At 33.3% G+C, this 11,603-nt stretch overlaps 1 protein-coding gene across 1 annotated transcript; it reads right to left on the reverse strand.

Moving 5' to 3' along the window:
• Positions 1-252: 252 nt before the first annotated feature.
• Positions 253-6,665, reverse strand: LOC148304764 (acyl-CoA Delta-9 desaturase-like). The gene is made up of 4 exons (XM_088267774.1): positions 6,519-6,665; positions 3,309-3,514; positions 2,488-2,673; positions 253-568 (listed from the first exon to the last, which is right to left on the reverse strand). The coding sequence occupies exons 1-4, from the start codon at positions 6,639-6,641 to the stop codon at positions 253-255; spliced, it is 831 nt and encodes a 276-aa protein (XP_088123900.1). The 5' UTR covers positions 6,642-6,665.
• Positions 6,666-11,603: the final 4,938 nt, after the last annotated feature.

Raw genomic sequence — 11,603 nt, forward strand, 5'->3', positions numbered from 1 at the left:
CTTTACATCTCACCAATAGATGTCACTAGTGAAGTTATAGTGATTCAAGAACAGGGTTTCTAAATTGGTTCATATATATAGAAATTCCAAGAATTTGAGTAGTGTGGTTGTCAATGATGGGTAGAATTGGTGAATGTTGCACTTGTGTAAAGTGATCACTTAAACCAGCCTATGACGCTCGTCAGCCCCGTAAATGCCCAGACTTCCATGTTCTTCTTCATCTTTGATGAGATGTCAAAAAATGAACTAAATTTATTTTTGTTTTTCTATTTTGTGCGTTAGCATCACGTCTTCCGATGTTTCAGGGAATTCCACTTGTCCGAATTCCGGGTGAGATCCATCTCCTGTCGCCTCGACAATCTTTTTGATAAGCGATCTCGAGGGTTGCTTCAGGTCGTATGCCCAGCCAATCTTGGCGAACTGGTCTATCCAGAATGTGGTGATGTTCAGAGAGTAGTTTCCCAGTTCGGCTGCTTTGTAGTCCCACGGGAAGGCATGGTGGTAGTTGTGCCAGCCTTCACCCATGGCGAAGAAAGCGACGGTCTTGTTTTCCACAGGACTGATCCTCCTGGAAAAGAGAGTCTGTTTAGTTGCCAAGCAAAGACAGAGAAAATGTTAAATATTTGGAAAAATCGATATTTAGAAACAGACCAGGAAAAAAATATGAAAATTTTCTTCCTGGCCATACAAAATTGTTTGAACTTAAAATAAAAAAAAAACATAAATTGAACTATGTATTGACTCACGGGTGATGGAGCATTTCGAGAATACCTCTTCCGTCTTAAAATTATACAAAACTCTACTTGTGAATATGATGAGATGTTATTTCAATTTCAATTTCAATTTATTTAATAAAAAAATAACATATACATAACAAACAATATTCAAGGCGTATTTATTATAATAAAAGTAAGCAATAAGACTTAAAGGTGTAGAAGAATCCCGCTTCGGAAAACTCCTTCGGACACATGGAACAGATCAATATCCAATGTGATATTATTCAACATAGCGGTAGCTCTTCCTACAGGCATAACCATCGGCAGGTTGGTCCTGTGTATAGGAATGTGAAACAATCTATGTCGACGCTGTCTTAGGTAACTATCGGGAACATACAGACCAATGCTCAGGATAATTTCAGGATTATCGATCATACCGCGCAACAATCGATAAAAATGCGTAATCAAATACACATTCCTTCTAGTCTCTAAACTATTGTAGCCAAGCATACCCTGGAGAAACTGGGTCGGGTAGAGCCAAGGATAATAGCCGTACTCTCTCATGTAGAGATACCTCAAAAACTTCTTTTGGACTTTCTCTACCATAAGAGAGTACTTAAGCTCGTGTGGCCCCCAAATCATCGAGCCACTCTCGAGTCTACTTCGCACCAAGGAGTTATAAAGAGTTTTCAGCACGCGGGTATTTTCGAAAACCCTGGCAGTACGCAGAACAAATCCTAGCATTTTCAATGCATTACTACTGACTGCCTCTATATGATCGTGGAATGTCAGGGTGCTCACAAATCTAACGCCCAGATCCCTAACAATCGATATTATCACAAGATATCCTTTATTTAGTGTGGATATGTCCAATTTTTCTAAAAGAAAGATTTACATTGGAAACAGGATGTGCAAAAGAAGGTATTCTGTTGACAAAAATTGATGAGGCAATAGGACATAAAGATCTATCGGATTCAGTGGTGTCTTATTTATAAAATATGACAAGACGAATAAGACAAATAAATGAGCTGTGACAAATCTTGATTGATATAAGATATTGAATCCATTGTGTCTGTTGTATTTTTGTATCTTTTATATTGTTTTTAAGGATAAACATTATTAATTTCTTATGAACTATACACATCCACTATCATTTTTAAGACATGTAAACATTTTCAAATACAAAATAGGCAAGGAGAATTTTCTAAGACAACTAATAAATATATCAACAAAAGCAAAGATATCGTAGTACTGCTATGAGTATTTGTTTAGATGGGAATTGTATTTATTACTTTCTTGATTATTAGGTACAAGGTTATAAACCTTCAAGATCAATTACTGGATTTTTATTTATTCCTTCTAACATCTGTGTTGGAAACATAAAGGGTAAACTAGTGTGGGCCAAACAGGAAAATCTCAGCAATTACTCATGCTGTGAGAAAACCAGTTAAAACTCCTCAAGAGAAGCCGGACTGTTGACTGTCGTCAACAAGCCTTCCATTCCACTAGAAGAGGGTTCGGCATTTTGTGTCCTAGCTTGGTTTATGGTACCAATTTCCTTTACTATTTTTATCATAAATGATACCATCTCTCACTTTCCATCTACAAGTGTAGATGGAAGATGCTGAAATATGTGATGATGGTCTCGTTGAGAGGCAGGTAAGACCAATGAGGAATAAGTTCTATGCTCGCTAAATTTAAAGACCAACGAAGAAGAAGTCCTATTGTAGCTTAAGTTCAATTTTTGATTAGTGTCAACGTTCTCACTTACTTGTCATAAGGCTTGGTGCCTGACATGTGCGCCAGGCTGTTGACCAGCCAAGTGAAGTTCAGGTTGGATATGTACCTGACCAACGGTTGGGAGATGATAGCATTTGTCCAAGTGTCGTTCCACATGTAGACTGGGATCAGTGTTGGCAGAATGAAGCACATCAGCATTTTCATTGTCTTAAAGTACCTGTACCCAAATTAAAGCAAATATATGGTTAAAATCATTTTAATAAAACAAGATAAAAACTAAATGCAAGTGTTTGAAAGATGTATAAGTTTGAATCATGGGAAGAATGGTGAGTGTTACACGTATTTAAAGCGATCACTTAAACCACTATATGACAGGTTGTAAACTCTGTAAATACCCAGACTTCCATATTCTTTATTCTTATAAACGTACTTTATTTTACAAAATTTCAACTTTGTTTTTTACCACTTTTTTATATTCTTAGTACTTTTTCCCAACCAGTTTTAAACATTAACTTGTCATCTTCAGGGATAGATATTTACCGGTTGGAAAAAAAGTCTTAAAATTAAATGAAAAAAGGAGTAAAAAAACAAAAGTTAAATTCATTTTATAAATATAAAATGTTCTATGAACTATTAGCACTAAAAACACTAAAGAAATTCCACATTTTTCATCATCTATTTTGAGATGGCGAAAGTTCCCTTAGGTATGTAGCTATGACATTCTTCTACTTCCTTCTCATATTTCTTCCACTTTACCCTGGATAATATCTTTTGTTGGCTTTTCCTTGGATGCACCCATAAAACATTAAATCCGAATTAAAATATTTAATCCGAATAATAACATTGGCATACTTTAGATGGAACTGAACAACAGGATCTTCCAGAACATCAGTCATGTCGATGGTCTTCCCCTTCTTCAGAACCTCGGGATGCTTCTTCATCAGCAGCCAGCCCACGTGGGAGAAGAAGAAGCCTCTGTTGGCGTTGTGGGGATCAGCATCTGTTTCGCTGAACTTGTGGTGAACGCGATGGTCACGAACCCAGTCAAATATTGTGTTCTGGGCAAAAACAAAAAAATTATGTATTTTGTATAAAACACAAAAAAGTGTCTTTATGTATTTTTTTGCTGTCCCACCGCATTCCTAGATCTTCTACAGAAGCACCTAGGCTTCCTGATTGACATTCTCTTACAAAGCATATTTTTTTTATGAACTAATAATAATAATAAAACCCTTATCCGCACCCCAATGGTGCATAGGGCACCGCATAAACGAAGTGTTATCTTGATCGTTAACATATGAAGGAAAGGTGATCAGCCCTTCGCTTCAGATACCAGTCTAGGATAATATTGAATAAATATTAGAGTGAAAAAAATCACTTATATTTATTTGACCTCCCCTGGGAATCTAACCCGGGACTTCCAGAACCATTATACTACGGAGCCGGACAAAATTTATTATATAGTTATAATAAATTATTAAATTAAAAGTTTATTATATGGACATATTTTTATGTATATGACAGTTTATTTTTTATTTTTTTATTTGACTTAAGTGAAAACCTGTAAATGGAATTTAAATGTTTTAAATTATATTATATAATGTTATTTTTATATATATATATTCTATTGGTTTTCCAATAAATAAAAAAAATATATTTATCGATGTCAATATGCTATATAGGTATTCAATAATATATTTAATTTTTCGTAGGTAGGAACTAAATTTTATGAAATTGGAGGGTTAATACGCAAATTTTATCAGGTAGGCGTATTTTAAGAAATTGATATAACATTTACGTTGTAGTTGACATCAGGTATTATCTGAGTGTAGATTAGCTTCTCTTTCGTGGATAAAAAGTGCAAGCTTTACCTACGTAGGCACTTACCTATAATAAAAGCTCCTTAAACATACATTCAAAATATATGCATATCTTGTTTGCATACAGTTGCGGATTTAGACTTATGAAATTTAATCGAATCTTTCAAAGACTTTTTAAATTTGAAATTTAGATTTTAAATTTATTTATTGAAAACAATAGTCTTATATCCGCATTTAGAAATCCCGTTAATATTTGAAAAGTCCAATTATATGGATAAATGAACTTTTATCCATTTATATGTCCTTTTTATAAATACATAGCTTACTATGACCCTCCCTCCTGTATCCTAGCTTATTAATATAAAACTATTATATATCTTTTAAATTAAATTACCGTCGCTCTGTATCCATGTGCTGAAAATCTATCTAAAAAGAAGGCAAGTATCGTTAAGGTTAAAGAAATTTCCAATAACAGTAGGTTGAAATTAAGAATAGCTCTTTTTATTTTTTGAGATCATTTGATTGACGGTAGGAATTTTATTAATAATATTTATTTGCAATATTTTGGAAGTGTCCAATCCATGTATACAAATTTGGGTTTTTCCACTTTAAAATAATATGGACTTTCTCCTTCATGCTGAGATATTAAAATGTCAAAACAACTCCTTAGTTGAGTAACCTACATTTAGGGACAAGGATTTTTTGACACACCCAAATGTGAACTAGTCAGATAGGTATGTACGCATAAAATATTGAAAATCACGTTTTCATGCGTCTCCCAAACCCATGAAAACGAAGGTGAAAATAAAGTCTCATGCGTCGTTAGTATGTAAAGTAATTCGATTAAAATCTTGCACACGTTTAAATAAAGGGTCTCTGATAAATAAAAACTAACACAAATTTTTGATGTTAGTATGAGTTCAAAAAAATTGAGCAGTGTGGTAGTCGCGGTACTGTCAGAAAACAGTCGGTATCATTGAGTTCTGATTTGTTTATGTTCTTTTATTTCTGTATTCTTTCAATCTTATTTGTTTTTTGTTTATGTACTTGTATTTCAGATCCGCCACTGTGTGTAAACACGGAGGCCAACATCCTGGGAGATTTCTCGGTGTGTGTATGTATTTAATATTGTACTTGCATTCAAATCTAGCCTTGAAATCCTAAGGTTATTGGAATTCTACTATTGCTGATATACATATACATATGTATATACAGGGCTTTTTTTTTAAACAAGAAAGGTTCAGGATTTCACAATACTGGTAATATTGCATGAGGTATTTTTCGTCTTCTTTCTTTTTATTTAGGACTATGTCCTGTCACTCTCTGGTCCACTCCTGGGAGGGGGAAAACCTCTCCATCGTTAAGGTCGTCTTCCTGAGTGTCTACTCCCTCTTGTGCAGCTGTCTGCTGCTGTCTTCACCACTCGATCCGAACTCGCTCTTCCCACATGATTTCTCCAGAAACGTCATCTTTCTCTTCCCCATTACAAAACATTTTCAACATTGCAGGTTTTTCTTATTTCAGAGTTTCTTACTCAGTGTTAGGCCTGCAATGGGTCGTAGAGTCTTCATTTCGGTTGTTCTAAGAAGGCTTTTTGTTCTCGCGGTGTCGGCTCTTGTTTCTGTGCCGTATGTCATGATCGGTCTTACGCAGGTCTTATAAATTCTCACCTTACTCTCTTTCAGCATGTGTTTATTTCTCCGTACAAATTTTTTCAAGCATCTAGCTACAGCAGCAGCCTTGTTTTCTTGCTCTCTTACTTCATTGTAGAGGTTATTGCTGCTGGACACTTCGACACCCAAATACTTAAATTGCATAACTTGCTCTATGATTCTATTATTGATTGCAAGTTTGCATTGTACTAGATATCTCAAAGCGATCATGCTGTTTGTTTTGTCTATGGAGATTTTTATGTTGATTCTTTGATATGAAAGATGGAATCTATACAGCAGCCTCTGCAGATCGTCTTCGGAATTGGCAATTAGGACAGCGTCATCTGCATAGCATATGACGTCAATGTTCTTATCTCCTATAGTGTAGCCCAGCCCTAATGCTTTGACATATTCAATTAACTTATCCATGATAACATTGCATGAGGTGAATCGTAATATTTATGAAATTGGAACACTTTAATTAGTTTTACGTTAAAATTAACGCTGGGATGTTTGGACAGGCAAAATGTTACTCGTTAGCAGAAGTGTAATTTGCACTCGTATATAGATATAGTTGGATAGGTCCTTACCTGACCAGCGACTGAATAGCACAGCATTAGGATTATCCTGAGAGGAAGGTTTGCTTTGTAGGACCGGTGACACCAGAGCCTATGGACTCCACCGGTTACGCCAAATCCACCGATTCCACCCATCAATAAAGCTGAAAAAACAAATAAATTGATTGTTACTGCAGACAGTTGGTGGATTTCCATTTTAAATTTTTGGGTAATATATCCAAAATTAAACAAGGCTATTGGATTTAATTCTACTTTTATTTACATATATGTAGCTCACTCCTTTCAACAACGTCATATAAAAAACTTTATTTTCAGGAGATCGTCTTTAAATTTTAAGAATATAATGAAATGTATTAAAAATAAATATCAAGCCGCTTATTGAACTCTTTACTGTGCAACAGATCTTTTTAGGTAAAACCTTAAGGTTTTTTCTCCATTTGAAAAATATTTTGGATATTTTAAAAAATAATTACACTTTACCTTTTCTTCAAAATGCAAAAACAACACTTTCTGCCCTATAGCGGGTAAATATTAGTTGCGGATAAGGGATATATATATATATATATATATATATATATATATATATATATATATATATATATATATATATATATATATATATATATATATATACATATAATGTTATTAAAATAAAGAAATAAAAATAAAATAAAAACCAGGTAATCAGAAACAAGAAGGTAGGTACAAACCGAACAGAACCGATGAAATACTTCCGCCCTTGAAGAACATTATGAAACCCACTACGGCGGCCAGATGGTACAACCCAATGGCTATAATATTCACCCAAATGAGCGGAGTCTGAAATGTGAAGATGTCCTCAAGTCTGTCCCAGATTGTTGCATTCCGCCTTTTGTTGGAATGCGACGCATCGAACACTTTGTCTGTGTGAAATGTTTGCTGGTTGGAATCCCTCGACGACTTGGGTTCTTGATGCTGCACCACGGAAGTCGTCTCATTGTTTGGAATGTAAGAAGGCAGAGTCGCCTCCCTGAAAAACGGGAAAAAAGTTTTCACCGACGTTTACTTAAGTATTTGAGTCAGTCATTTTAGAGATTAGTCAACATATCTATGTGTTACCATAAATAATTAAGATCCTCAATCAATAGTTTTTGGAAAATACAAATTTATTTTATTTTTATTTTATTTATTTAGAAATTTAACAGAACATTTACATTGATACATTTACAATAATAAATAAAAAATAAAACAGGTTATTGTAACATTCCAATTACAAAATTTCACAAATGTTAAATGAGTTAAAAGTAAACAGAAAGAATAAAATATAGCAAAAGTTAGGAAGATTAATTGGCAGACTTAATTTAGAGCTAAAGTAAAAATAGTAATAAAAAAACATAAACAGTAAAAATATGTACAAGTTAAGAAGAGCAATAAAGTAATAATAAGTGTTGTAAGGCAACAGCAAAAAAAAAACAGTAATTACATAAAACAGAAAACATACGCAACAGATACATAGCTATTCAATTAATTCTATTCAATGAATTCATTTTAATTTAATTAATTTTGGTTTCTTGTAAAAACTAAAAACAAATTTCATTTGAAATATTTAATGAAAATCTTTGACTTATAAAATCTATATGGGAAAAACCCTGACATGAAGATCGGCATCAAAATTGAAATGTATAAAACCTGTGTGTGACCCATCATCAGATGGAATCGAATACAGAGCGGACACCACAGTGACAAAAAACGCTTTAAGAGTGTCAGAAATGAAGACAATAAGAATCTGGCAAGAGTCTTCTTCGTGTGCCTTGCATAATAATTTTGTTCTTTCTACCAGCTCCTCATAGTCCTTCTATTTTCTCCATCATTATGATTTGCAGAATGTAGTATTTTTTCTACGCAGATTGCAAAGTCTACGATACATAATAGGAAATACCAGGATAAGAGATATATGCGAGATTGAAGATGTCGTTAGGTGAGAAAGGCAACGAAGAAGACAATGGTATGGGCATGTAAGAAAAATGGATCCATCCAGACTCCCCTACATTGCACTGCACGGACAACCCCAAGGCAGTCGACTCCTGGGCAGATCACTTAAGATATAGATTGACAGCTGGGAATCGACATCGCAGGAAGCTAACCCCTCTTAAAAACAGGCCGCAAGGCCTACACCATGAAGAAGAATATAAAAATTGCTTTATTTTCTTGAATGTTCTTTGCTGATACTTTGTGGCACATTTTGTAAGATATTTTGAAAACAGGAATCTTTTCCACTGTCCATGTTTTATGGAAACCGGTTGGAAAAATAGTGCTTAAAATAAAAGTGGTTAAAAACAATGTTTAAATTTATATCTTTTATAAAATTTCTTTGTTTTTCAATCTTTATACATAAATCATATTATTACCGAATTAGTTGATATGAATTATTCCCAATTGACAAATATTAATAAGACTTAAGGATAAGCTGTTTGCTTCGAAACTGACCGATCGACAAAGGCGAATAAAGAAAGACTAGTGTGGCGTTTTATCATTTCTGCCTATCTTAAGTTTTATTTTATTTTTTAGTTATATAAAATTTATGGTTTATGACTGTGTTCGAGAGCATTTTCCATTATGATACTGTAGCAAAATTGTGAACTAATTGGTTCTTCGTGATGAAGAAAATTAATCTGATTTTAAGTGAGTGGAAAATTTATTTCACAAGCCAATAGATCACCTTAAAAAACACTTGAATTCTTCGTACATTTCTGCTTTTCGTTTAACTCCATACACAAAAACGGTGTTCACACACAATCACTAAGAATCACTATACAAGATGTTCAAAGAGCTAAAGGCTAAGGAAAAACTGGTGTACTTAGTGGTTGTGGCCGGCCCAAGGTGCAGCGAGAACTGCTCGGGCGACAGCCGAACTGCAGAACAATTTCCCGGTTTCGAAATTCTCATTAGTGCAGAAATTAATAAGTGCATTACGAGGTACCTACTTGCCTAAATATTATTGATGGCGTTTGCAAATTGACGTTGACTCAATTCGTCGAATGCCGAAATGCAATTTTGACAACAATTAATTTTTATCAATTTACGCGATGTTGCATTATTTTACTATTGTAACTTTACATTAATATGCTTATTAATAAATTTTCCTTGAATGTGTAATTACTTATATTTCATCATACACATAATTACACATTATAATGTGCCTTCACTGAGTTTTCCCGTGCCGAGGGCACATGTTACAATACTTATTTATAAAATTATATGAAAGAAAATTGTTTGTGCAATCAAATTCGACATGATGCGATCTATTTCATATTTACTTCCCCCCATTTATGAATAGATCTTTTGCACTAACTTTCATTTTTAATTACCTTATGGAAAATGGAAGCAGGTTGTACACTTTCATTAATTATTTTAGTTTGTCCGCATCCGTAGTGTTGTGGTTATCTTGTTTGGCTACCGTGCTGGAGATCCTTGGTTTGAATTTCCGGGGAGTCAAAATAAATAAGTGATTTTTCACAATATTTTGAGTGTCCAAATCAATTCAAAATTCACAAAAAAATACATTAACTCACCAGAAAGAAAAACATAGTAAAAATATTAACAAAAAAATGCAAACATATCTTCGTTTATTATGCAGCATTTAAAAAAATCATTTTTGGGTGTATGAAGGGTGGTAAAAAATCTAACAGGAACATAAAATAATGAAAATGTAAACGTGGTACCTACTTAACTAATATCTGACATGATATCCACAGTTTTGTCTAAAATTATTGTAGCAAATGTTATATTTGTTATAAAGATTTTTGCTTTTGATTAAAAAAAAATTAATTCACAACTAACTATTATAATGTTTCGCGATATTATTTTCATACCTGACTGATAATAAAAAAAATACCGCAATGATGTTGAGTGCGTCGAAACACGTGTCACAATAAATTTTAAGAAATAGTGGTATTTACCGAGAAATGTTTTATTTTTTAAAAATGGATAGGTGTAAAATTAATTAATGAAAATATAAAAAACGAATACCATTTGTTAATTTTATTTTATAAGTTATATTATACAAGTATTTTTTTACAAGTAAAAATGTATTTAATTTTAATAATTATGAATTAGTCTATCCTTATCCAATTTATAATATTTAAATAATGTTGTTAGTACACCCTTTCCAATATAAATCAGTACATAAATTATAGTATTTTATGACTATAAATTTGTGGCACAATTTTTTTTAAAAATTATTCATTACCCATATTGTCTTATTTACATTAATGTTTTAAAATACATATTGAAATATTACGATAAAAAGATGTACATTATATTCCAGACGTAAATAATTAACCAGATATATTGATCAGAATATCAATATAAGTAAATAAGGCATATTTTATACATTTTTTACCCTGTTATTTTTTTGTAATCCTATTATAAGAATTTGATTTTTTTAAACTGGTAATGGATTTTTTGTTTTTAACACGTTAAACGCTAACACTAAAATTAGTCTATTTTGAAATTCACAAAAAAAAACTTTTCTTTAATTTACGTATTTTAATAATATAATGTACCTATTTAGTTTATTACTTTTTTATTCGACAATGGGTACCACAGTTAAATCATTTTGAATATAGCTCTTGATTGAGGTCACTGGTGCCCCCCATCGCGCTGCGATCCAACATGGGCGAGGTCACCGATGCCCTCATGGCGTTTAACGTGTTAATATTTCACTTTTATAATGATTCAATTGAATAAAATATTCTTAAATTGTTTCTTATTACTCTCCACGTGTGATTTGAAGAAGATTTGAGATGATTCCCGAGACAAAGGCAAATTTGACAAAGGATCTGAAGAACATCGTAAAAGAAGCGTTCCAGGGCTGTTCCCAAAAGTAAACGGGATAAGTATGTGCGTCGGGAAGACTAAGAACGGAGCAGGGTTGCTGCAACTTCTTACTCTAGAGGTGGGGGAAAAGAAACAACCCGTGAGTGTGGAAATGAGCAGACCGTAAGATACATGGTGCAGAACTGCCAGATCAAAGTTTTCGGTGGTGACCTTCGGGATACCCTTGAGGTGACCCTGGAGGCGATGGACTGGCTAACGAAACTGGAGCCAAGACTATAA

The sequence above is a fragment of the Brachycentrus maculatus genome, unplaced genomic scaffold, assembly GCF_059751285.1.
Source record: "Brachycentrus maculatus isolate JH-2025_06_01 unplaced genomic scaffold, ASM5975128v1 h1tg000305l, whole genome shotgun sequence".
NCBI classification, from domain to species: Eukaryota; Metazoa; Arthropoda; class Insecta; order Trichoptera; family Brachycentridae; genus Brachycentrus; species Brachycentrus maculatus.

Bases quoted from the DNA above. Each gene is read 5' to 3' on its own strand.
- LOC148304764 (XM_088267774.1), bottom strand. From the start codon at position 6,641: ATGGGTGGAATCGGTGGATTTGGCGTAACCGGTGGAGTCCATAGGCTC. The intron at 3,515-6,518 runs GTAAGGACCTAT...GTTTTTGCCCAG, and splicing joins GCTATTCAGTCGCTGGTCAG to AACACAATATTTGACTGGGT. The intron at 2,674-3,308 runs GTATGCCAATGT...ATTTGGGTACAG, and splicing joins GTTGTTCAGTTCCATCTAAA to GTACTTTAAGACAATGAAAA.